The sequence below is a fragment of the Acartia tonsa genome, chromosome 14 (assembly GCF_053477335.1).
Source record: "Acartia tonsa isolate MP-2025a chromosome 14, ASM5347733v1, whole genome shotgun sequence".
Classification (NCBI taxonomy): Eukaryota; Metazoa; Arthropoda; class Copepoda; order Calanoida; family Acartiidae; genus Acartia; species Acartia tonsa.
This window is the reverse complement of record NC_137273.1, coordinates 34,295,219-34,320,214: the sequence shown is the minus strand read 5'-3', so window position 1 is coordinate 34,320,214 and position 24,996 is coordinate 34,295,219. Positions and strand designations below refer to the sequence as shown.

Sequence of the window (24,996 nt, the reverse complement as noted above, 5' to 3'; positions counted from 1 at the left end):
CTGACACATTTGCGTAAACCTGGTATTTAGGCTTTATATTTGGACTGAGAGGTTAGGTTATTAGGGATAAAATCATTCTTATATAATGAATTTTCCCAAGTTTTAAGATTTAGATTGGCCTCCAGGTTCCGGAGCTCCAGGCCTCCAGGTGGTCTCTGTACAGGTAAAAATGAAAAAAAAAAATTTTAAGAGTTAGAAGTCAGCTTATGAAACAAAATAAGCATATTTTTTCTTCAAATATGTGAATAACATTCAAAAAGATGCATATTTTGTTTTATAAGTTGACCTTTAACTCTTTAAAAAAAAAATATTTTTTTTCATTTTTACCTGTACAGAGACCACCTGGAGGCCTGGAGCTCCAGAACCTGGAGGCCTACCAAAAAAATCTTAAAACTTAGGAAAATTCATCATATAAGAATGATTTTATCCCTAATAACTTATCCTCTCAGTCCAAAGATAAAGCCTATATACCAGGTTTACGCCAGGAATAAGGTATACCTAACCAACAAGCAAAATAAATCCAAAATAATATTTGGGGGGCAAACGGAGAGGTCGTCAATTTTACGATGTATGCCCCCCAACGACAGCTGAAAACACGTATAGGTTTCGTGATTTTCCCCCGAATTAATTTCGTTATTGGTATGAGCTGGGTTTACGCAAGTGTGTCAGAACTCCCCCTCCCCTTTATCACTAAATAATCCAATCGTTTATTTTGAACTGGAGTTGAGAAAAATCACAAAACTTAAAAAGATAGGAATCGATCTAGCACCCCAACCAATAAGGGTATCTTAATAAAACTTAATGGAAATATGTAGATTGTAAACTTATTTAATCCATAAAAATTTCAGCTGTTTATCTTGTACAGGGATCGAAAAAAATCACAAAAACTTAAAAATCTAGGAATCGATCTAGCACCCCAACCAATAAAGGCATCTTTATAAAACTTGATGGAAATATATAAAATGTGAAATTATTTAATCCCTGGAAATTCCAGCCGTTTAATTAGAACAGGAATCGAAAAAATTACAAAAACGAAAAAATCTAGGAATCTATCTAGCACCCCAATTAATAGACAGACGGACAAAACAATGTATAGACTAGATGCGCATATATCATAGGAGTTTTCACTAAAAATTTCAGCTGTCTATCTTTATTAGGAGCCGAGAAAATCACGTTTCCCCCATAGCGTTACGGACTTACTGTCGGACTGACTGACTGACGGAGAGACAAAGTGAATTATAGAGTAGCTTCGCTACTAAAAAAAGGGTTGGGTATAGTAGGGACATAAGATACAGTAAGCGTAAAGCGATATGAGGAAAACCGTCAACAATAACGTTTTATTTGCAAAATGCTAGCTAACCTTTATAAAAGCAACATCTAGTCCAGGAATTTTGCCATAATCTCTAAATATAAACATTCAATCATAATCCTTGCATAAAAAAAAACAAGATGGTTGTCTATCGCAGAGTGACCACTCAAAATTTACAAATATATAGTACATTTATAGTACAAAAAAATTTTCATATAGTACCATATAGTACACAAAATTTAAACTAATATAGTACCATATAGTACCAAAATTTTAACTAATTATGTAGTAATACCATATAGTACCAAATATTAAAAAATAGTACCTATATATCTTATTAAATAAAGTAGTAAGGGTTTTATGTCTGAAGCTTAAGATCTCATTAACTACTAAACAATTGGGTTAGCAATTTTAGGTAAGCTTCACTGAGGTCGTATGTAGGTTTTGAGCTATTTAATTTTAATTTAATTATGTCCTGGGATGTCCTAGAATCTAGGTACATAGCTGCTAGTCTATAATACAAAGAAGCTTGATGTCTGTCCGTCTGAAGATTAAGAATTTGGCAACTGCTGAACTGAATGGGTACTACTCTCCAGGGAATATACATACTGGTCATATGGTGGTTTTAAGCAATTTTTGTGGGGTTGTAAAAAGTAATTGCTGAACCAATTGGGCTCTACTCTTCAGAGAATATTTGTACTGTTCATGTGGTGGTTTTAAGCACAGTGTGGGGCGAAGCCGCAGAGAAAAAAAAACAAATAAAGAGGATAGAAAATCCCCCTTTAACAACCCCCCCCCCGAAAAAAAAAATTTCACCAAAAAAATGGGATATTCCTAGTAATTTTAAACAAAAATAGTTTTCCTTAAAACTGAGGACTTTTTTAAAATGAAATAATAAGGTTTTTGTGAAATGATGAGGGAGCATTAAACAATTTTTTTAATTGGTGGAAGAACCGAACACTAAAAGACTTTTTTTCAAATAAGTCCTAAAAATGGACATTTATTGCGTAATTAAAGGGACTGTGAACGAAAAAATTTCTCATAAGATTATCAAATTATGTCAAAGATTGGAGAAAAATTTCCGGACTATATAAATGTGCAGTTACTTGTCTTTTTTTCCTTCTATAGCTAACACTAAACTTTTGACATAGTTCTCTATTTTTCACAACAGTTAAGCTAACTTTTAACACAATCCTTGCTTTAAACCAATGTATAGTTACTTAGAAATTGATAAAATAAGCAATATTTTTTATTGAATACCAAATACAATAACAAAGCTAGAAACAGGTTTTTTTATTAGTATCCAAGTAACTTTAGATGGCCCACCTTTAATTAAAAATTTGTAAATAATAAAGGTGCAATATTTATTTATAAACAGTCTGATAAAGTGTAAACTAATTCTCCAAAGTGGGTCATTTATTGTCCAACACAATAGAAAAGGATATTATTATTTTAAATAACCTCTGAGATTCAACCCTTTGTAGACAGTGAGTGTTAATAGGACATTTTTGGTTGATCAGTGTAGTGAAATGTGCTTGGAAAATGTTAAGATTTGATAATCAGATGAAAAATTTTTATGTTCACGCTCCCTTTAAAGATGTCGCACATAAAGATATTTATTAAAATTTACAGTGAGGATCTAAACCTATACATTTCACCGACTCAGAATTACCAATTCTTTTTTATAATTCAATGGGCGTGCTGTTCCAACCAGTTCCTTTCATGATATAATGACTATTGATACTCAAATAAGTGTTCTGGTAGCTTTTGTTCAGCAATATGTCAGTTTTGATTTTCATAAAAAAGGGAAGGGTTCCCTCTGGAGGAGAAAATTTGTTCTCCTTTCAAAGTATGGCTTTATTTACCTTACTGAAGAGTAGATTAAGAATCAAAAAATGGTTTATAAAATTATTGACCCTTGAAAAGTTATCCTTAAATAACTCAAAATCTGCTGATTTTGCTAAAACATCCAAAATTGTCAGTCTTTTAAGGATAGCCCTTGCTATGATCAAAATCTTTAAAAATCGTTTTTTTTAAATTCTTTAATATACTCTTCGGATCTACTGCAGTTCACAGTAAAATATTGCTGGTAAGCAATATTTCCAAAAATCTATAAATTTTAAATGCTGCTAGCTGCCAAACGGCTGAACGTACAGATCATGCCCGCACACTGTTTTAAGCGGCATAAGAAGACCTACAAATAATCTAGAATAGCCATAAATCAATAATGCATAATTATCTCGCAGTGCTGAGAAATGCGCGAAAAAGACCTATTTTACGCGTTTTTTCTTCAGTGAAGCTTTCCCTGTGCATAATTGGATCTTGGCTATTCCAGGTTATTTGTAGGACTTCGTAGGCCGCTTAAAATGGTGTGCGGATATGATCTAAACATTCAGCCGTTTGGCAGCTAGCAGCTTTTAAAATTCATAGATTTTTGGAAATATTGCTTACCAGCAATATTTTACCGTGAACTGCAGTAGATCCTACTCTTCAAAGCAAATTCAGGAAGGTGTATAAAGCCATAACAAAAATTCTTTTTTTTTATGAAAATCAAATTGACATATTGCTGAAAAAAGCTACCAGAACACTTGTTTTGGTGTCAATTGTCATTACATTATATCATAAAAGAAATGGGTTAAAATAGTGCGCCAATTTTTTTTGCATTTTGAGTCGGTCTACTATACATACACCTCCAAGGTCCTACTCTAACCCAGCAGGGCATTCTTTTTTTTTCATAAAAATATGAAGAACAAAAAGAGTTTTATATCTTATAAGAAATAATAAAAATCATTGAAGCAAAAAATATATGATCAAGGCTATTTTAAGAGTCATTGCATATTTCAAAGCTTATAATTTTACTTTACATACCCAAATCACTACTCTCTATATTAGTATGTATTAGAGCTGAAAGTACATTGTAATATTACAAATAATATTATAATACTTAGGTTGGTAATAAGTTTTAAAATAATATTAAAAAAATTTCATATAGTACCAAAATTTTAACTCATATAGTACATATAGTACCTAGTTTGTCATATAGTACCATATAGTACAAAATTTTGACTATATAGTACATAAAGTACATATAGTACACAGTGGTCACCCTGTCTATGTGTGGCAAAGGATCTCACTAAACGCTCAACTGATATGGTTATTCTTTACGGAAAAGCTTGTTATAGATGTAGGAAAGGTTAATAACTATTTATGGTGATGTTTAATCGACCCCCCCCCCAAAAAAAATAAAAAAAATATTTCAACTATAAAAGTAAAAGTGAAGGATCAACTTTCCCATGGGACAATGGAACTAAAATTCGTTTTCTAGGCTCTCTTAGACTTTGGGTACGTTAACTAACGCAACTTTTCTTATTTTGGCTACCTGTAAAGACTTTAAGGACCAGCGCACATAATGCCGCTAATTGTTATGGTCCTAGCAGACAAAAATCAATGAAAATAATCAAAGCAGACAAAAAATTCAAATCGAAAAAACATAGAGAAAAAATAAAAGAGAGGAATCGAAGCAACTAGAAGACGAAAATAGGCAGTGGGCCCAGGGGCCTAATTAGCGCTGTTGCCGCGCAAAATTTTATTGCTATTCCACCACTTTTTAAATGGGAGGATTACAAAATTAATATGTAAAGTTTTAATAATTAGAATATAATATTTAAATTAAAAATTAAAAGAAAATTTTGTTATTAAATATAAAAAATACTAAAATAACAACATTTAAAAAAATATTTTTTTTTACTTTTAGATATTGTCGTTTTAATGTTTTAATTAAAAATTACAAAGAATTTATTATTATTTAAAAAAATTTGTGCATGAAAGATGAATCCTTTCATTTCTAAAAAGGGGGAAATTTTTTTCATAATAAACATTCAGCTGATTCTGACCTCCCACGGCTGTTTGCTAAATATCGCTTTTCTTTTTATTCACATTATTATTTGTGATTGACATACAAAAAGCTCTGGAGGCTTTTGATTTTCGTCTGCTAAATTTTCTTTAAAAATTTAGGGATGGGGAAGTAGTATTTTACCATGAAAAGGGGGTGAGTATTCATCCTCTTATCCTTTTTCCTTATGCGAACAAATTTATTTTGGCTAATTCTAATGATTTTTTTTTCAAAAAACTATTAAATTAAATTAATTTCTGGTTGTCCCATCACTGTATCCCATGTTTTAACTATTTAAATTTTCTTACCTGAAAACTCTGAAGTCCGTATCTGAGGGTATGAGACCACTCTGAAATATTTCCTGTCCAATAATGCTGGCAAAAGGATGAGGTGCCTAAACATAATATTCTACATGAAAATACTGTCTTTTAATGACCGACGGACCAGAATAAGATCTGGCTGAAGTAGCTATTAAAGCAGCTACAAATCTCGTATTAACCGCATACTGTCGACAGCCTCTGGAAAAAAACCATGAATGCCGCCAAATTTCTCAATTGATGACGAAAATCACGAAGAAGAATAACCAGAAAAAGTGACGAAGACCAAACTGCATAGGTAACTTTTGTGTCACTTTGATTCCTGTGACGTCATATAATCAGGAAGATGAGAGGAGAAGTGGGAAAGAAAACCCATAAAAAAAGAGATGGAGAATATGACGTCAAAAGTGGTGCAAAAGTTATGCAGTTTAGTCTTCGTCGAAAAAGTTTTTTTGTAATGGGTATTTCTTCACCATATAATCAGGATTCTATCTGAAATAGCAGCCGAGAAAATCACATTTCCTGACAAACGGAGAGATAAAAAAGTTAAATAACCAAATTAAATCCATAGCTGGCTTTTTGTGTTTCTTTTTAAATCTTAACATTTATGTTATTCAACGTTTTTTTGTGAGTTGAAATAAAAATTTTGCTAAAGTTTGTGTTTGTATTGTCAAGATATAAATATGAGATCGTGAGGCTACTCTAAAAACACGTGTATAAGTGTGGATATTATTAATCTCTTATCTAACTTGAAGGTTATTCTTTTTTTGATGATATATTTACTTAACTGTAGGGTAGAAGAAGAGAAAATTTGACTATAAATCGTAATAGTATTTAAAGTTTTATTAATACTATACTTGGTTCTTGACTTAAAAACTTTGGGTTCTTTGGATCTACTGCAGTTCACGGTAAAATATTGCTGGTAATAAATATTGCCAAAAATCTACGATTTTTAAAGGCTGCTAGCTGTCAAACGGCTGAACGTACAGATCATGCCCGCACACTGTTTTAAGCGGCATAAGAAGGCCTACAAATAATCTGAAATAGCTATAAATCAATAATGCATAATTATCTCGCAGTGCAGAGAAATGCGCGAAAAAGGCCTATTTTACGCGTTTTTTCTTCAGTGAAGCTTTCCCTGTGCTTCATTGGATCTTGGCTATTCCAGATTATTTGTAGGCCTTATTATACCACTTAAAATGGTGTGCGGGTATGATCTGTACGTTCAGCCGTTCGGCAGCTAGCAGCCTTTAAAATTCATAGATTTTTGGCAATATTCGTTACCAGCAATATTTTACCGTGAACTGCAGTAGATCCCAAAATTTTCTCAGTCTTTTATTTCATCATTGATCATGCATATCAATTTATCGCCAATTGTCTTATCCCTAACGATAACTGAAACTTATTGATATTGTCTTATCCCTCAAAATCCCTGAAACTGGTGATTGATATTCAATTGTCTTATCCCTCAAAATCCCTGAAACTGGTGATTGATATTCAATTGTCCAATCCCTTATGATCCCTGACTATCTGATCGTTATTGTCTTATCCCCTAATATCCCTGCATACCTGATTGATATAAGTTTGTATGAGCCAGGGGTTGTTGGGTCCTGACTGGAACAGTAGCTCCCTACCTCCAGCCCCGGCACCCTCCAGGTTTATGAAAGCCTGAACATACACAATTAAAGTAAAACAATAGAGGGGGGGAGGAGGTTTTCAATTCAAGTCGCTACAAAAGATCAAAAAGCAATTTACTAGCAAACGAATAAGTTCCCCAAATGGGGGATCCAGGTAGTTATCTGGTTATATATACTATAGATTTATTTATACATTTTAGTGAAATTAAGATAAATCTACAAAGTATACAACGAGCACAAAAATCTCCACTTATTTTAAAAGTAATGGAAATAATGGGAATGGGGTAATTTTTCTGTTTTCAGTGCCACCAAGATCCTTTGGGAGGGGATGCATTGCATACCTCTGCGGTGCTTCCCTGTAACAAATAAATACCAAACCAAGTAAAAAACAACCCTTCCCTCATATTCAAATTATTTCAAAGGGGGGGGGGGGGGGGGGGGGTGTTCTGAGCTCGATTAAGCATTTTGGGAAATCTACCAAAATTTAAAAAAATAAGTTTTAAAGTTTTATAAGTCACTTATATATTTCTTTAAAATAAGGATTTACTTCTTATTTACCTTAATATTTTTAGCCCAGGGATGTTGAGTGATGAACGCATGACTGGCAGGCAAGATGGATTCCTCTGCTCCATTGAACAGAAATATGACGTCATTGTGAAGTTCAGGTTCAGTTGACGTCATAAATAGACGGATAATTTCAAGCATTACGGCACAGCTAAAAAAAACATGGTTTCTGCTAAAAAATAGAAAAAAACTATTAAGTTGGTAAAACATTCCTAACTAAGACAAATTTTAAGCTTATCTTATTAATAATAAACAAACAAAGTTAAACGGTTATTGTTATAAACAAAACATAAAATACTTTATTACAAAGTTATTTTCACCGACAGAAAAGTTAAAACCTACTTTGCCCCATCGTCTCCAGCCCCGGGCCCTTGAGGAACACTGTCAAAATGCGCGTTTATCATAACAGCTGATCTCTCCGTTTTCCCGCCATTTTTCTCTGCTGGGGAGATTCTCACTATCACATTAACAAGATCTAAAATGATAATTTTGGATTTAAAATGTTAAGAAATGGGTTATATCAAGGAAATATTAAGTAACAAGACGATGGATATTCCCAATGATCATTAACAAAATCACCCCTTCTATAGAATAATACAATTGGTTAAAAAGTAAAGTTTCTTCTTGTTTGTAGAAGGCAACCAATCAAAAGATAATTAAAGTACCCTGAGTTAAGAGCCAACGTAGAAGATCACAAAAAGTTGCTTATAAAATATAAGGTAATATTGTAATCAGGGTTGTCATTTTGGGCGGGCGCTTTTGGGCGGGCAGTTTTGGGCGGGCGGTTTTGGGCCGCCCAATATAAGGTCCTTTTGGGCAGTTTTGGGCACCCCCCTTTTAGGGGGAGAGAAAAGGGGGGGTGGTTTAAAAAGAGGGGGGGCGGGCCTATTTTTTGGGTGATATCCTTATACTAAAGTAACAGGATGTGTGTCTGTTTGTTTGTGTGTCTGTGTGTTTGTACCGAAGGATCTCGCTAACCGCTGAACCGATCGGGTTCTCCTTAACAGGGTAGCTTCTCATAGGTTCTGGGAAGGTTTATAACTATTTTGGGGGAGGGTACCACCACCCTCCTAAGAGAAATCGCCTCTAGAAAAAATTACACTCCCCCCAAATTTTTTTAAAAATTTTTAAAACTAAAAATAAAAATGTGGGGAGGAAACCCAACCCCCCCTAAAAAAAAAAATATTCCCCCCCCCCCCCCCAAAAAAAATATTTTTTACTCTTTTCAAATCTAATATAATAATTGGATTATCAAATTTGACTCTCCCCTCCTCAAGTGCCCCTAGAGGCCTCTAGGGCCGTAGCCGCTAGTTAACTATATAAATTAGTAAGCTTTTTTGTATCTAGAGAAGGATTTCGCTAACTGCTGAACCGATATGGTTCTTCTTTCCAGTGGAGCTTTTATAGGTCCTGAGATGGTTTTAGGCTATTTTATTTCTAATAATAAGTCTAGGTATGGTTTTAGGCTATTTTATATCCTTTTATATGCTTTTTACGACATTTGCCCAAAAAGGGTGCCCAAAACCACTTTTGGGCGCCCAAAACCCGCCCAAAACCCTTTTGGGCAATTGGGCCGCCCAATATCAAAAAAAGTGCCCAATTCGACAACCCTGATTGTAATCAACAGTCCAATACCTCCTCGCTCCCTACTTTATACCTGTATACTGATGAGCAAGGCCACTTCCAAAAACGTCCAGCTGGAAGCCTCCAGAAGCTTTCTGTACGTCCAGCTCAAGCTTAGTTGCTCCAACAGAACTTGCATTTAGTTTCTTTATCTCTTCCCTCAAATGTTGGGATATATAAAAGGATGACTATATCCATTAGAGCGAAGATAACAAATCAGGCGGACAAACGGACATTGACAATTTGATGTACAGAATAACAAAATTCAATATTCTAAAGTTGTTTAACTACAGGAAGCTTTGTAGCATACTTACATTTCAAGACTTGATTATACAGTGTTTTTTTATGAGAACTTTTTTGAAAGCAATTTTACCCCATTTATGGTTATCAGAATTTAATGATTAATGGCTTATTTACTTCGTTTTTTAATGCAATTAAAAAAAAAAAACATATTTCAGTTTTTATTTAAAAAGTACAGTAAAATGTAAAATTCAAAACTTAGGTGTCAACATCTAAAAATGATTTTAGCATATTTTTCTTATGCTCAAATCTTCTACCTTTTGCAAGAATGGCTGCAAGCAAAACGCTTCAAAGTTGAGATATAGAGCTAAAAATTGATACATATCCTATTGGGGACATGTACTAGAACATAACAAAGTTTGAAGGCCATATCTCAACAAGGGAGGGAGTACTTGCCACCCTAAGTCGACTACTGAAAATCCAATTTTTTTCTTGCAAAGAGTAGAAAATTTGAGCATAAGGCAATCACCTAACCCAATATAACCTAACCTAACCTAAAATAACCTATAAAAAGCCATTTTCAAATTACGACAAATCGCCCCTTATGGAGGGATGTCGTGGAAAGGACTATACCCAAAAAATGTGCTAAAACCATTTTTAGATGTTGACACCTAAGTTTTAAATTTTAGATTTAACTAGGTATACTTTTTAAATAGAAACTGAAATATTTTTTTAATGTTTTAATAATTGTCTTAATAAACAAAGAAAATAAGCCATTAATAAGTGATAATTATAAGTGGGGCAAAATTGCTTTCAAAAAAGTTCTCATAAAAAACACACTGTAGAATGATATGCTTTCCTTACAACATTATACATTATTCCAAAAATCAACTGAAAAGGGTGAATAATAATATATTCTCAAAAAGGCATTTCTTATAAACCCAAGAAAGGCCAAAGCTTGTATCATATATCATTGAAATATGATGCTGCTGGGCTTTTAGGCCCTATTAGTGATAAGAATGCATAAAATATAACAAACCTAAGAAAGGCCAGAGCTTGTATGTCATTAGCATATGAACCTGCTGGTCGTGGTCCAAATCCTGTCAATTTTCTCAAATGGGTTCGAGCATTGATGGCATTGAATTCGTCCACCTAAAGAGAAAGAAAATTAATCTAAATGGTGAATTTTTTGTAATTCAATATTTGGTACATAACACCGTAGGCCAGGGTTTTGACAGGGGTTGTAAACCTTGCGGGGGGATACGACTTCCCAGTTTCAACACCCCCTACGCCCAAAAATGTTATTAGCCTATCCATTATAATGGGCATCTAATATTTTTGAATCAATAAAAAACAAATAAATAATCTATCTATTTCATTTAAAATGAAAATACTATAAATAATTCAGGGTTAAAACAATAGACGATTTTATAAATGTGCCTGATGATTCTAGATAAAATTACCCCTTCTGTAGATTAAAATTACCTAATGGATAGGACAGTGTTAGAGACTAACAAAAGATTTATTAGATGTACCCAGAAAAATTTTATCCAACAAATATGATAACATGGGTATTAAACTTTGGGTACAAGTGTAATTTACAGTCCAGTGTCACCTCCCTTCTTGAAAATACCTGATGTTTAACTGAAGGAAGTCTGTTATGAAAGTAGACGGCCATATACCACGAGAACAGGAATATTAATATTGCCAGAAGCAAAGTTGTTATGCTTCTGTCCTGCGGATACATTATCATTGCATTTTTAAATATTTCTGAAACCATCAAAGATCAGTTTTTAATTGCATCGTATTATAGATAGTTTTCCCCGAGGATAGCATAATGAATTAATTCCTGGTTTGTTGGCCCTGATAGGCCAAATGCCTGGGCAAACAAAATAGGAATCTTTTTTTTTCTTGCAAAATTCGCTTTAATACGATATGATACATAATTTTTCAGTATAGCTTAGAACAAATTCCAATCCAGCGAAAATTAATCGTAAAGGGATAGTTTCACGAAGTGCATTTAAAAAAAAATAGTGAACTGTAAGTTTTTTCTATTTTAAATAACTTAGTAGTGCATAATATAAAGTTATTGATTAAAATTAAAAGATTTGACCAGGGATTTTCCTTAAAAAATGAATTTTCATTTATATTTTCAACTTCGTTGCATGTTATGTATATGGCAAAAACTTTTTTGTCATAAATACAACTTTAGATAGCATTTACTAGTTAATAGAACTTCAAACTTTTTATACAACAAAATACACATAACAACATAGAATGACCAATAAAATATTTAGTATAGTACTTAGAGTAGTGATCTTTTTATATGTCTTAGTAGAATATATTAGGCATTGGATAGATATGATTGCGATAAAGAATTTTAACATTGACCTGATCGAACCTTTTTTTATTTGACAATATAAATGATTTGCAACATAAATTACATAAGAATGGTCTTTTTATATATATATGTTGTATGGTTAGTTGGTATTTCCGCGCGAGATTATGTGTATATTGTAAGTAAACCGGACGGTTTTCTTTGTTTTTTAAAAAGAATCTATAGAAAACCTGTCCTATTATGAACCGGACGTTATTTTTTATGTTTTTTAAGTAACTTGTCCTAAGGGGAACCCCTGTTCAATTTTTTTATAACTCTTGTGAAATATGTGGAAAAAGATTCTCTGATATTGGTATTTTGGCTATACATATTTGGAAAAAAATAGACCATTCTCATGTAATTTATGTGGCAAATCACTTTAACTTTTTTTAGATATTGTCAAATAAAAAAAGTTTGGTCTGGTCAATGTTAAAAATTCTTTAACATATAATCATATCTATCCAATGCCTAATATATTCTACTAAGACATATAAAAGTTCACTACTCTAAGTACCTTAACTCTTTAAATACACTTCGTAGAACTATCCCTTTAATACAATTTTGAAGGGGGTGTGAGAGGTCTACTTCTTAAAACAAACAAAAAAGTGCTGCTTTCACTGTTTAATACGTAGCCCAATGTAGATTCTGAAATGAAACATAATGGCTACTGCCATCTTCTGCTGAAATTTCGGCGGGAAATAATGGCGGTTTTGGCTGGAACGACCGTCTTTACACTTCCCGTGCTGTTACTACTTTAGTTGCTAAAAAAACACACCCCCCTCTTGAAATTTTATATTTGTAGAAACGAACTTACTTAATATTTTAAATAATTACTAAGATAAAATAAATTTTACTATTGATATTTATTTAAAATTTGAAACTACATAATAACACGGAAAGATAACAATATTTATTTTAACTTTAATAATATAAATATATTAAAAGGACTATAATTTTTTTTAAAGGGTTTTTTTTTAATGCAACCATCTCGTAATCAATGTATAAATTGCACTTAGAATTCGAATTTCGATCTGAAATTTTGCATGAGTAATCCTTGGTAGGTCTACTTTCACTAAATCGAACAAAAAGTTGGAAAAATAACGGCTAACAGATGGCGGCTCAGTTGTTTAGCCATTTTTTGGGCTATTTTCAATGCAAATCATAACGAAACCTCGGCATAATTCTATTTGCTGCTCCAAAACGTTTTCAAACGGTTCTAGCCGGTAGTTGCTGGTACTAGAAATCTAAAAATGTTTTTTTTGTATCATTTCACATAATTTAAAGCAAAAATATGTTTCAAAAAGTTGATTTATACGTAATTTATAATAGATTTGCCCTAAAAATAGCCAAAAAAAAACGGCTAAACGGCTGAGCCGTTAGTCGTTAATTTTTCAACTTTTTGTTTGATTTAGGGAAAATAGACCTACCAAGGATGATTAGGGTAGTGCGGGGTTAATGCGGTAGGGGGGTCTAATTCCGGTCACTCGACCAACTTTTTTAAAACCGTTTTTTAACGGTGTTCTAAACGTTTGCGAGAGATCTTCAGAAAGCAAAGTTGTAGTTTATTGCCTATACTTTCATTTCTTACTTCAGCAAATTTTTGTCAGATCACTCCTTCTATGATTTTTTTGCCCTCAAAAAGTTGCAAAAAAATTGCAAAAAAAATTTTCAAAATAGGCCATGTTCAATCTAAAATTGTGAAAAAATGGTAAGTCCTATTGACCCCCGGGTTTTAGTAAACTGAAAGATATGGCATTCATTTGTCGTTTGCAATTGGAGGCGTTGTTCTAACTTGATTTTTTCATAATTTATTTTTGTCTCAAAAAAAGGGTCTATTCCGGTCACTTTTTTTTACTTTTTTTTTATTACTGTATTTATAACTGTATAATACCCTAATGTTTTATTTAGGTGATCTGGAAGCATAAACAACCTAAATGCATGACCTAAGCTTTAATCATTGCCTTGCCTGTTGTGTGATGTACATTACTAGTCATTCTACTGCTTGTATTATGTCATGTTTTGTTGCCTAAGCTTTTCAATTTGTAAAGACATTAAAAATTTTTCAGACACATTTTTATAGTAATGGGAAGAGTATATCACCCAAAGGAACGCCTTAAATATTTTCCTGAAGATGTATCAGCTGCATTGGCTCATGTAAGAAGGGGTATGTCTATTAGAAAGACTGCTAGAAGATTTAAAATTCCATATAAAACCCTTGCATCTTTTTTGTATAAGAGGGTGTTCGAGATTTTTGCGCGGTTTGGATTTTTTATGTCAAATCGGCTAGGATTAAGCTAGAAAGGTGTTTAAGGTGTCTATAGAAAGCTCTTTGCATGTCCTAACAAAAACTCCCCAGGATATGGGTTCTATCTCCAAGATTTAGAGTACATATTCAAGATTTTGCATTTTCAAAATTCCTGTTGCATAAAATGTGTTGAAATATTAGAGTTAGACCCCATATCATTTCAAGTTAATTGTCAGGCATGTAATTTTGCATCTTTAGACACCTTAACCACCCTTGTAGGTCAATCCTAGCCAATTTGAGACAAGAAAAAATGTATCAAAAACTGCTGTCAAAACTGGCAGGATTTTTAAAATTAAAAATTTTTTGGGAAAAAATCACTTTTTCCAAGAAATTCTAAGACCTGCGAATCAGAAATTGCCTCTAATTTATGTATAAAGCTTAAAAAAACCTAATCATATAATAAAAAGTATGATTTTTTTTAAAAAGTTTGCATGAAAAAAATCGATGTTTTTTTTGCGATTTTATCGACTTTTTTAAAATGGGCAAAATGTGGTCAAAAAATTTTCTGATCTGCATGCGACTAGTACCGTTAGAAAGCTAATGACCTCAGCTTTCTACTCATAGTTTAAAATGTTAAAAAAAAATATTTTAAGGGGGTGTTCCACCCCCCCAAAGTCAACTGACCGAAATAGCCCCACCGGTGGGGTTATTCCGGTATAGGCCAACCGCCGCCCTTAAAACCGATTTTTGACCGACTTCTAGTTGCGAGATCTTAACGGGACCAAGACAGGCTTCTTCGTTATTGCCATATCTTTCATTTGCACTCTTAAAAACCGGTAAAAGTTTTTGGGAAGTATGTTTTTTTTTAAGTTCAAGCAAAAAATTGACCGGAATAACCCCGCACTACCCTACTCATGCAGAATTTTAGATCGAAATTCGAATTCTAAGTGCCATTTATAAATTGATTACGAGATGGTTGCATTAAACCCCCCCCCCCCCTTATACCTAATTTCATTTTTTTCATTTATCTTGTACCTAATATAAAATACATGGATTTAGATAAAAAGTTGAAAAGTTTGGACACTACTAGTTTGGAACTAACAAATAAAAGTACCCAATTTTTTTTTTCAAGCCAACGAATAAGCAAACGTATAAAACTTTGGGTACTAGTGTAATTTACAGTCCAATGTTCCCTCCCTCCTCCTTGATAAAATATCTAACTAAAAGAAAAATTATGTTAAATAATCACTTGCTTGCTTCTTAACCCCCAGCTTAGTGATGCAATACAGAGTGGCTACCAAGGACAGGATTGCACCAAAGGAGAGGAGAAAGCGAAGGCCACGAAACCAACTGCTGTACCCAGGCTGTATCAGATCTAAACAAAATATTGGGGGTATAGTCCCTTTCGTGGCAACGCACCTTACAGGGCGATTCTTCGTATTTTTCACAGTTGCTTTTCTCCTATTTCTAGCCCCTGCGAGGGCTCTAACCCTGCGGGGCCAATTGTCTAACCCTGTGGGGCAATCATCTAAGCCAATATAACCTAACCTAACCTAAAATAACTTATAAAAAGCCATTTAAAAAAAAAAGACGAATCGCGCCTTAAGTGGCGTTGCCACGAAAGGGACTAGTCCCAAATATTGAAATGTGAACAAATGTGAGTATTTTTTATATAAAAGTAACAGTATGTTTGTATGTGTGTAGCAAAGGATTTGATGAACCTCTGAACCGATATGGTTTTCCTTTACAGTAATTTTTTTATAGAAAAATCCCCCCCCCCCCAAAAAAAAAATATACCTTTCCTTTCAAACAAAAATAGGAAGTATAGGGATAATTTCCCCCTCCAAATTCTTATATAACTGCCCCTAGAGGCTTCTAGGGAGGGTGTGGGTGGGCCTAGCCGCTAATACATACCTAAATAAGCAGTCAAACCAAGGCTAGCGGCACACACAGAGATTCCAACACCAATATCTGGCAACAGTAGGGCAGCCCAGGCCTTAAATAAACAAGGGAGTTAAAGTCAGTCCTTAAAAAGACAAATATCTGGCAACAGTAAGGCAGCCCAAACCTTAAAAAACAATATGTAAGTCATTCCTTAATATTATGTGTTTTATAACGAGTTTTATACAAATAAAATAAATAAGGGGAAATAGGGCTGTAATTTATACACGTAGCTAATGTAAAGTTTTATAATAGCATTAGGTATCGTATTCGTTGGCTTAAAACCTCTAAGTATTTATATTGAATTTGATGAGTTAAATCATTTTATCCTTCCTTTTTAAAAATTAATTTTCATTTACAGAAGGGGTATTTTTTTCATATTTAGGGTGAATATCAATCTATCGCCCATTATCTTATACATATATTTATCCAAAAATTACTTAAATACAGGATGCCTAATGTGGACATACTAACTTTCTGGTAATAATTATAAAGTTGCTCCACTTCCTAAATTGCACCTTACTTACTGTTATAGGAATCATAATGCTAAGTTTGATATCGATAAGGCACTTTTAACATGCCTAAATTAAAGATAATTGCTTCAAAACGGAGGGACCTAACTTCATCTTAAATGTTGAAAAGATTCGATTTTAAATATTATCTTACCAAAAGTGAGGGCGTTACCGCCCAAGAATATTGTGCCCATGAGGGGGGTAGGTCATCACCCCCTTTAACTAGAAGTCCCCATCGGACGCCACCTAAACAATATTAATGGTATGTTAATTGATGAGTATGTAGCTTTTAAAACCCGCGACTGTGGCATAACACGTAGAGCGCATCAGCTCGTTGTCGTGAAGGTGACGACGAGTTTGAAAATCAAATGGCCCAACAACGCTTCATAACTAAAGTCGTTAAAAATTGTTCCAACTGAAGCTATGTCAGGTGTGCGACATAGGTTGAGTAGGTAGAATGCCTTGGCACAAATTAAATAAGCAACGTTAGGACTCCCAGACAATGGTCGTGCAGTCAAAGGCTTTGTTTATCTAAAAGGTTTATTAAATCAGATATCATGGTGCATCCCGTCCTCTATAGACTATCAATTTTTTAAATTCTTTAATTTGTTCAAGCAGCCGTCAATCACAAATCAGAGATTGGATGATAAAATTACTAATTTGCTCACCTAGAAAAGAGAGAATAGTAGCTCCATAAGCTAGTTGGGCTGTAACTATGTCCGGCAATAAAAATCCACTATTCAACATGTAAATTGGTCCTAAGAAAATAAAAATAAGTCATGCACCACTTAATAATAATCTTAAATGCTAAATACATTTCGCTTCCCGCTGAACTAGAATGGTTCTTCTTATCTAGACGTATATAATATTTAAATTGATATTCTGTGCAGGCCACTTATATTCTGTTGAGAATAAACAGTATCAAACACCTTTGTTTAGTCAAAAAGACACGAATTAGGTAGCCAATAGGTACAATTTTTGTAGGTAATCTTTTTTAGCTTTGTAAGATGTTTCTAAATGTACTAAACACCTTCTTTTACAGAATATCTTAGACCCCCTTTTCTAATTTATTGAATAATTTGGTTGTTGGCCAAAGCAATAGATTTATTACATTAGATGAACTATCATGCACATTGCACAATAATCCGTCCAACTTAAAAAGAAATTTCTATCAGAAGAAATATTTTGTTTATAATATCTAACTTCTCAATTCAACTATTTATAGCTGGCTTATTATATGGATGAAATGAAAAAAATGCTGACCTTTTTGTACCAAAATATTTACATGTTTAAACCAATATTGTGGCCGGATGGTTCCTACACTATGTTCTTACTAGGCAAATTTACTAATTAGGAATATATACCAATACTAAATTCAGGGATCTAAGGGGATAAGACAATGAAAGAAAACGATAAATAAAGATCCCAAAGTTGTTTATAATTAAAAATACCTGCAGCAAAAGGTATTAATCCAGCAAGGCCTAGGCATAAAGCTGGCCTCGGGCTGTTAGGTAACTCTTTTAAATCTTAACAAAAAAAGATTGATTTTTTTGACAATTTTATTTAAGAGGTAAGAATCATAGTTGTGAAAAATGTGGTATTCTTGGTCTGTTAGTCTTGCTACATAGATATGAAAAACACAAAAGAAACGAATTTAATCTTGATATGTTACCACTTAACACCTACTCTATATAGTATATACTAGCGGCTTCGCCCCTAGCCTCTAGGGGCTTTTTCCCTAAAGGTTTAGGGGAAAATTAAAAAAATTTTGTTTACATTTTTTAAAGATATTTTCTGTATTTTATAACTTTTATAACTCTTTATAACATTTTTTAACTCTTTATAACTTGTTATAACTTTTTATATTTATTTATATTAATTTATATTTTCAAAAACCTTCGAATTTTTTCTCTTTTTTAATATTTTATAAATTTCTTTGCCATTAGCCTTTTTGGGGCTTCGCCCCTACAGGAGAAGGAAGGTTTCACAATCTTTTTAATTTGAAAAAGCAAAGATTAAAAGAAGAAAATAAATTTAAAAAGAAGCAAAAAATTTTAAAATATAAAAAATATAAAAAGTAGGTATAAAGAAAATATAAAAAATTATAAAAATATATAAAATTATATAAAAACGTAAAAAACATTAAAATTAGAAAAAAATACGAAAACATTTTTTTTGGGGGGGGGGGAGAATTTTCATTTTTTGGGGGGTTGGGGGTGTCCCACCCCCCAAGAAAATAGCTTAAAACCACCACAGGACCAATAGGTTTATACCCTGAAGAGTAGAATCCAATCGGTTCAGTGGTTACCGAGATCTTAAGCTTCAGACGGACGGATGGACGGACGGACGGACAGACATCATTCTACTTTGTATTATAGATAAATCAAACAGTCCATGTTTACATCTAAGATGTTTGTGCTCCTCTATTGAATACTTATGGATGTTGTCATCCTTGAATATTTATCTTAAATTCAATCTTTCCTGATAAAATTGTTAATTTTTTATTCATAAAACTAGAAGTTGATAAATTGTTGTATATAATTCTGCAAGTAAAAAATTATCATAAAACTTATTTGAATATTTTTTATTTGTGCTTAGCTTTTAGGCGTAATAATGAATTGGATTTTTTAAAATAGTCATAAACCAGAAGCGTCGATAAAAAGAAAAATCTTATCAGTCTAAAAGATATAGTTAAAAATGGGACTATGTACGAACGAGACCAAGTGATTCTGAGCACCTGCCAGCATTGATCCTTGGTATATTTTTTAGTGAATATACTAGGTTTATGTTTAATAAATGAAAAAAATGACTAACAACGTAAAAGAGCAACAGCCGAACACTTTTATAATAATAGTTTTATGATATTTTCCTAGTTTCAAACTTTGCAACACTTTGGGTTAAAGCTGTGCAATTTCTAGTTGCACTGGGGCCTAACACTGTGCATTTTCTACACAGGACGCGCAACATTTTTATCTCTGAAAAAAAATATACATAACAAATTATGAATACACAATGACACATATATAAAAAATGCTTACATGTACTTTATTATGGAATCAGTGGCGTGCACGTTGATTCCTTATGGGGGGAATATTTTTAGGGAGGTGACGTGTTGCCACCCCCAAAACCCCCTACCTCCGCAGACCACAACAAACAAGAGAGATAATTATTTATACAATTTTCTTACCATAAAATGATAAATTTTTAAGCTTTATTCATAATAACTCAAAAAATCACAGGATGAAAAAAAAGTTAAATGAAAATTAAAGTAGATATCAAAATAACATATACCTATCATATAAATTATATGAGTATTTATACACAAATTACATAAATATAAATAAATTCTAATTTTCAAATAATGATCACAGATTAGTAATTTACATTGAAAAAAAAACCAAAATTGTTTACCAAATCGAAAAAAATGCAGCTAAATATAATCCGATGACGACATTGATTTTGTTTCAAAATTGGCGGGAAAAAGTTTCACGAGGACGACATTCGTGTCCAAAATTGGCGGGAAACAGCACTAGTCGACCATCTCAATAAAGGGAAGTAGTTCATTCATTGCTTTCCATTGTTCCTGTAAGAAAAATCTTGTCGGTGCTTAAATTTAAGTAATGGTTAATCAGTATTCAAGTAAAAGGATGTCTGTCTAACTGTCCGTCCTATGTCTTCTCCGAAAGTCCTAGCTAGCAGCTGAACTAATATGGCCCCTATTTACAGCAAAGCTTGTATTCTATGGTAGGAAAACTCAACCCTCAAAAGAGAAATCCCTTATAGGAAAATAAACTTCTTTTCCCCCTTTCCCGCTTATTACTTTTCCTATTTACAAGGGCCCTAGGCCTCCTCCCATAATTGAAGTGTTCCTAGAGGACTCGAGGGGCAAATCAACTAGAAAAATATAAAATAGCTTTTTAATAAAATAGAAAATATATTGAAAAGTAAGGCTTAATTGGATGTGATTGTGCAGTTTAGAGATCATGTAGGACACAAAATTATACCTCTCTCTGTCCCCTGTTTCGACTGTACTTGATGCTCTGACAAAACTCGGCGTGGTACTTGTGGTTCACCAGAGCACATTCTCGGTTACAATATCTACAAGATGATGATAGATAGATTTATATTGAGATAGATAAGATAAAAATGTTGAATAGATAGACATAAAGAAAATGAGATAAAAAGGTATCTAATTAAAGGGATAGAAAAATGTAAAAGTTAACTTAAAATAGTCTACATTCTGAAGCATAGATTTGTTTCTTGAACCATACAATGCACCATAAACTGATCTATTGAAGATAATCAAAATTACCCCTATGTAATGCTAGATTAATAAGTTTGGTTGAAAAGATTGCAGAATTACTTGTTTAGAAGCGACCAAACAAAATTCAGTAAAAGTACCTAACGTTGACGAGCCAATGAATAGGTAATTTGACACGATTATAACTTTTTAAGTACCCTCCCTTCCTAAATACAAATAGATTTTAACAAACAAATAAATTCAGAGAGAACAATGGGGGGGGGGGGGAGGAGGGCTACTGTAAATGACACTGGTGCCTAGAGTTTTATAACCAAGTTATCTTATTCGTTAGCTCATAAATTTAGGGTACAAATTATGTTTGCTTGGTTCCAAACTATTAGTGTTCAAACTTTACAACAATAATCTTAATCTACAGGAGGTATAGTTTTGTTTATAATAATTTGGAATGTACATATAAATATCAATTTATTTTCCATTGTCTTATCCCTTAATGCCCTTGCAGATAGACAGACAGCTGACTTACCTGGCTTTCATGCAGCCACCGCAGGTGACAGTCTTCCCGTTGACTCCATGGTTGTTCTTACACTCGTCTGCCCAACAGAATTTCAGATCAATGTGTCCACACTGGGATTAAGGATTGTTCTAAAATGTTTAAAAACATCCAACTAGCAATAAGGCATAATTTTTAAACAGCCTAAGAGGAGGGGATACACCACATGATCTTATTTTAGTGAGGGTATCTCTTGACAAAATCTTAGATAAAAATTTAGGTCTAGGAAAGATGATAACAATTTCAAAGCAATTCGCAGGGTGCCATTTTACCCCCTTAACCATCCTAGAGTAAAATTACCTCCCTATTTTGAGATATTTTATCTCCCTCCCCCCCCCCCTTAGTAAAATTCTTGGATTTTTCCTACACTATGTTCCTATAGGCCCAAGTAAATTATTGGGTATCTAGACTTTTTATACTTATTAGTAAATAGAATGTCTATACAGATAAATACCTCCCCACCTTTCCCGATGACCTTTTTGTCTGCTAGCAAATTGTTTTCTGTTACTTGAATTTTTGTTAATACTCCCGACACTATTGGTTGATTTTCAAAGACCCAATTGAGAGTCGGCACAATGTCATCGCGATAGGAAAATACAGTTATTTAACCCCTTTCCCCTCTAGTGTTTGGCTCTAGTATCAATAGAACAATTCCTTGTTTTCAGCAGGATTGTAAGTTCCAGGTACAGGCCATTCTGACCACTCGAATCCAATAGATTTCACCTCACTCAGCTGTGGCCATTTCTGTGCATTTTTATATTTATATTATATATTAATTAATCTATGTTTTAGTTGCAAAGCAATTCTCTAGAATACGCTTTATTTGTTTGTACGTCTATCAGTCAGTCCGTAACTCTAGAATGGGAAAGTGTTTTTTTTCGGCTGCTCATTATTTTCTGTTCCTCTCCCTCAGATTTATTACTAGTAGACATATATTCTATATTTCACTCTGTCCGTTTGTCAATCCATGGATGTTAGCATTCTTGTTCTTCTAAAAAAACAAGGACAATACTATTCAAGTATTTATTGTTTTATTGTAATGTACTCTGTAGAGCCCAGGTAGGACCAATGTCAGAGGTTTATAGAATCATCTGTTCAAATAAATATCTAGTATTTAACAATAATAACCTAACAATGAAAGTATGAAACAGGGTAGAAGTACAAAAAATGATTAAATCTAATAAAATAAAATTCCTTCTTCTTTGATTCTTTGGCTGTAGTGAGAAGGTGGTGTAAATCCATTCTAATGGTAGCATACTGTAGCTTCTCAGCATATCTGCAATAGGTATATACATTTAACTAGTGGCTACACACCTAGAGGCCTTTTGGGGCACTTTTATAGGGGGAGGAAGGGTTAAGTCGACCATTTCTACCTTTAAATTTAGTTTTAGATTTTTTTTTTTTTGGGGGGGGGTACAATATATATTTACCCTTCTTCATAATAGTTATAAACCTTCCCTGTAAAGGAGGACAATTGGTTTAGCTGTTATCAAGATCCCAAGCTACAGACAGACATCCTGTTACTTTAATAAAGAATTCATAGGTTTTTCTTCAGGTGAAATATTTCGGTTTTTATTATTAAGACAACGTTGAACCTATTAGAAGGAGTTTCAATGTAAAGAAAAACCATATTGGCCCAGCAAGCAAGATCTTATGCCAAAAACAGATAGAGAGACATCCTGTTACTTTTATAATTGGATTTATAGATACTTTTTTTTATTATCAGCAACTTACGACGATAGATGGCGCATACCTGTAGATTTAGAACCTTGTTAGACGCTACACTTTAAAGTAGAACCATACTGTTCCAGCTGTTAACAAGATCTTATGCTTGAAACTGATTGAGAGACATCCTGTTACTTTTATATGAGATTTGATAGACAAAAATTGTTTATTAACAGCTTATTATGACAATAGATGGCATATACCTCATGACCAGTTTGGTCCACCTTTTATCACGTTTTTTAACATAAACATCCTGTTACTTTTGAATAAGGGTTAACAGCAACAGATGTTGCATACCTGTTGAACCTGTTGACCTCCTGCCTCTTGTAAGAGTCGAGAGCTGGAGCCAAAAAGTTCATCATCTTGCCAAAATCCTCCAGGTAACACAGATGTTCACAGTACCATCTCTCAATAAACTAAATTAAACAAGGATGAATACTTCTAGTAGCAGCAAAGCTTGGTGATTTTCCTTAAAGTATCAAGCAAGCACAGAAACCCCCTAAATTTCTTATTTTCAAAATCAATTAAAATAAGAATGGTAGAATGAAAAACCCATACAGGGTCCCTAACCTACACCTGCTGTACCTTAACCCTGCGGGGCTACCCTGTACCCAATATTACATAACTTTATAACCTGAGCCTTTTTTACTTATAAAATTTAGATCATTATCAAACGAACCGACGATATTTCCTATCTGATTTCGATTTATTATTTATTTGATGTTGCACCAGATTTTCATTTACTCTCATAAAGTAATACTCGCAGCTGGCCAAAATAGGGTCTCCCCATCCACCCTCTTTGCCTTGGTCCCCCCCCCCCTTCTACTAGTTAAACGAACTGACCAATAAATAAAGGTCAATATTAGCAAGCTAAATTGACGACAAATTTTCCCCTGTCAATTTATCCCCGTTTATCCTATAATCCATTCTATTTACTAAAAACCTGAAATTACCTTGAGTTTGAGTGTTTGATCATTTAAATCACATGGATGGGCAGATCCTAAATAGTAAAATAGTGGCACTACCCTATTATCATAGACATCGTCGATCAAAAACAAAATTAATAGGTATGATAATTCTATGATTGAAAAATATTATGTTCAATATTTTAAAAAAGTTTTAGAAAAAAAACTTCCCTACACATAAGTAGATTTACTGTGAAGGAGAACCATCTGTTGAGCAGTTAAAATTGCTACGGACAGACATACATACAGACATTCTGTTACTTTTATAAGAGAATTACCTGTATAAATGTAGAACGATTTGACTGTCGGTTTTCCGCATTTACACTCGGTATTCTTCACCTAGAAACAACAAGCTGATCAATTTTCAGGGATCTTAAGGGATAGGACAATGAACGTCTCCAATAACTTCAAGCCAACAAATAAGAGAATGTGTTTATGAAACTTTGGGTTACAAGTACAGTGTGTTTTTTTTATGAGAACTTTTTTGAAAGCAATTTTACCCCATAGTTATCAGAATTTAATGATTGATGGCTTATTTTCTTCGTTTTTTAATGCAATTAATAGAACAACAAAAAAATATTTCAGTTTTTATTCAAAAAGTACCTACAGTAAAATCAAAAATTCAAAACTTAGGTGTCAACATCTAAAAATGGTTTTAGCGCATTTTTCTTATGCCTAAATCTTCTACCCTTTGCAAGAAAAAAATTGGATTTTCTGTAGTCGACTTTGGGGGGCCAGTACTCCCACCCTGGTTGAGATATGACCTTCAAACTTTGATATGTTTTAGTACATGTCCCTAATAGTATCTGTATACATTTTTAGCTCTATATTTCAACTT

At 33.2% G+C, this 24,996-nt stretch overlaps 3 protein-coding genes across 7 annotated transcripts in view; all 3 read right to left on the bottom strand.

Moving 5' to 3' along the window:
- LOC145306502 (endoplasmic reticulum metallopeptidase 1-like) overlaps window positions 1–11,353 on the bottom strand; it is a 33,873-nt gene extending 22,520 nt beyond the window's left edge. For both annotated transcript variants that reach the window (XM_080148637.1, XM_080148638.1), the window contains exons 1-8: window positions 11,216–11,353; window positions 10,622–10,734; window positions 9,377–9,501; window positions 8,062–8,194; window positions 7,714–7,870; window positions 7,088–7,186; window positions 5,510–5,595; window positions 1,361–1,403 (exon numbers count right to left, since the gene is read on the bottom strand). In XM_080148637.1, coding sequence (XP_080004763.1) covers window positions 1,361–1,403; window positions 5,510–5,595; window positions 7,088–7,186; window positions 7,714–7,870; window positions 8,062–8,194; window positions 9,377–9,501; window positions 10,622–10,734; window positions 11,216–11,335 — 876 coding nt within the window. In that variant the 5' untranslated portion in view covers window positions 11,336–11,353. The remainder of the gene's footprint in view (window positions 1–1,360; window positions 1,404–5,509; window positions 5,596–7,087; window positions 7,187–7,713; window positions 7,871–8,061; window positions 8,195–9,376; window positions 9,502–10,621; window positions 10,735–11,215) is intronic.
- A 1,426-nt stretch (window positions 11,354–12,779) lies between these two features.
- Window positions 12,780–19,628, bottom strand: LOC145306507 (transmembrane protein 69-like). Of its 2 annotated transcripts, XR_013875031.1 has the most exons (8): window positions 19,529–19,628; window positions 19,141–19,202; window positions 18,109–18,185; window positions 17,326–17,415; window positions 16,812–16,903; window positions 16,119–16,200; window positions 15,210–15,579; window positions 12,780–12,906 (listed from the first exon to the last, which is right to left on the bottom strand). XR_013875031.1 is itself a non-coding variant. In XM_080148646.1 (7 exons), exons 1-7 carry the CDS (start codon window positions 19,622–19,624, stop codon window positions 15,437–15,439), a joined length of 642 nt encoding a protein of 213 aa, XP_080004772.1. In that variant the 5' UTR covers window positions 19,625–19,628; the 3' UTR covers window positions 12,780–15,436. The 2 variants fall into 2 exon arrangements, 1 of the variants encoding a protein (XP_080004772.1); XM_080148646.1 differs by having other exon boundaries at window positions 12,780–15,579.
- Window positions 19,624–24,996, bottom strand: part of LOC145306504 (uncharacterized) — a 354,771-nt gene continuing 349,398 nt past the window's right edge. For all 3 annotated transcript variants that reach the window (XM_080148640.1, XM_080148643.1, XM_080148641.1), the window contains 8 exons: window positions 24,437–24,497; window positions 24,147–24,193; window positions 23,491–23,609; window positions 22,665–22,744; window positions 22,125–22,214; window positions 21,442–21,544; window positions 20,662–20,755; window positions 19,624–20,240 (listed from right to left, as the gene is read on the bottom strand). In XM_080148640.1, coding sequence (XP_080004766.1) covers window positions 20,187–20,240; window positions 20,662–20,755; window positions 21,442–21,544; window positions 22,125–22,214; window positions 22,665–22,744; window positions 23,491–23,609; window positions 24,147–24,193; window positions 24,437–24,497 — 648 coding nt within the window. In that variant the 3' untranslated portion in view covers window positions 19,624–20,186. The remainder of the gene's footprint in view (window positions 20,241–20,661; window positions 20,756–21,441; window positions 21,545–22,124; window positions 22,215–22,664; window positions 22,745–23,490; window positions 23,610–24,146; window positions 24,194–24,436; window positions 24,498–24,996) is intronic.

Excerpts from the sequence above, each read along its gene's own strand:
- LOC145306507 (XM_080148646.1), bottom strand. The coding sequence starts at position 19,624 with ATGTTGCGCGTCCTGTGTAGAAAATGCACAGTGTTAGGCCCCAGTGCA. Across the intron at positions 18,186-19,140 it reads AAAAAATTAACAATTTTATC|AGATTTAAAAGAGTTACCTA; the intron begins AGGAAAGATTGA and ends CTTTTTTTGTTA. Across the intron at positions 16,201-16,811 it reads CGGTAACGCCCTCACTTTTG|GCCTGGGCTGCCCTACTGTT; the intron begins GTAAGATAATAT and ends TGTTTATTTAAG.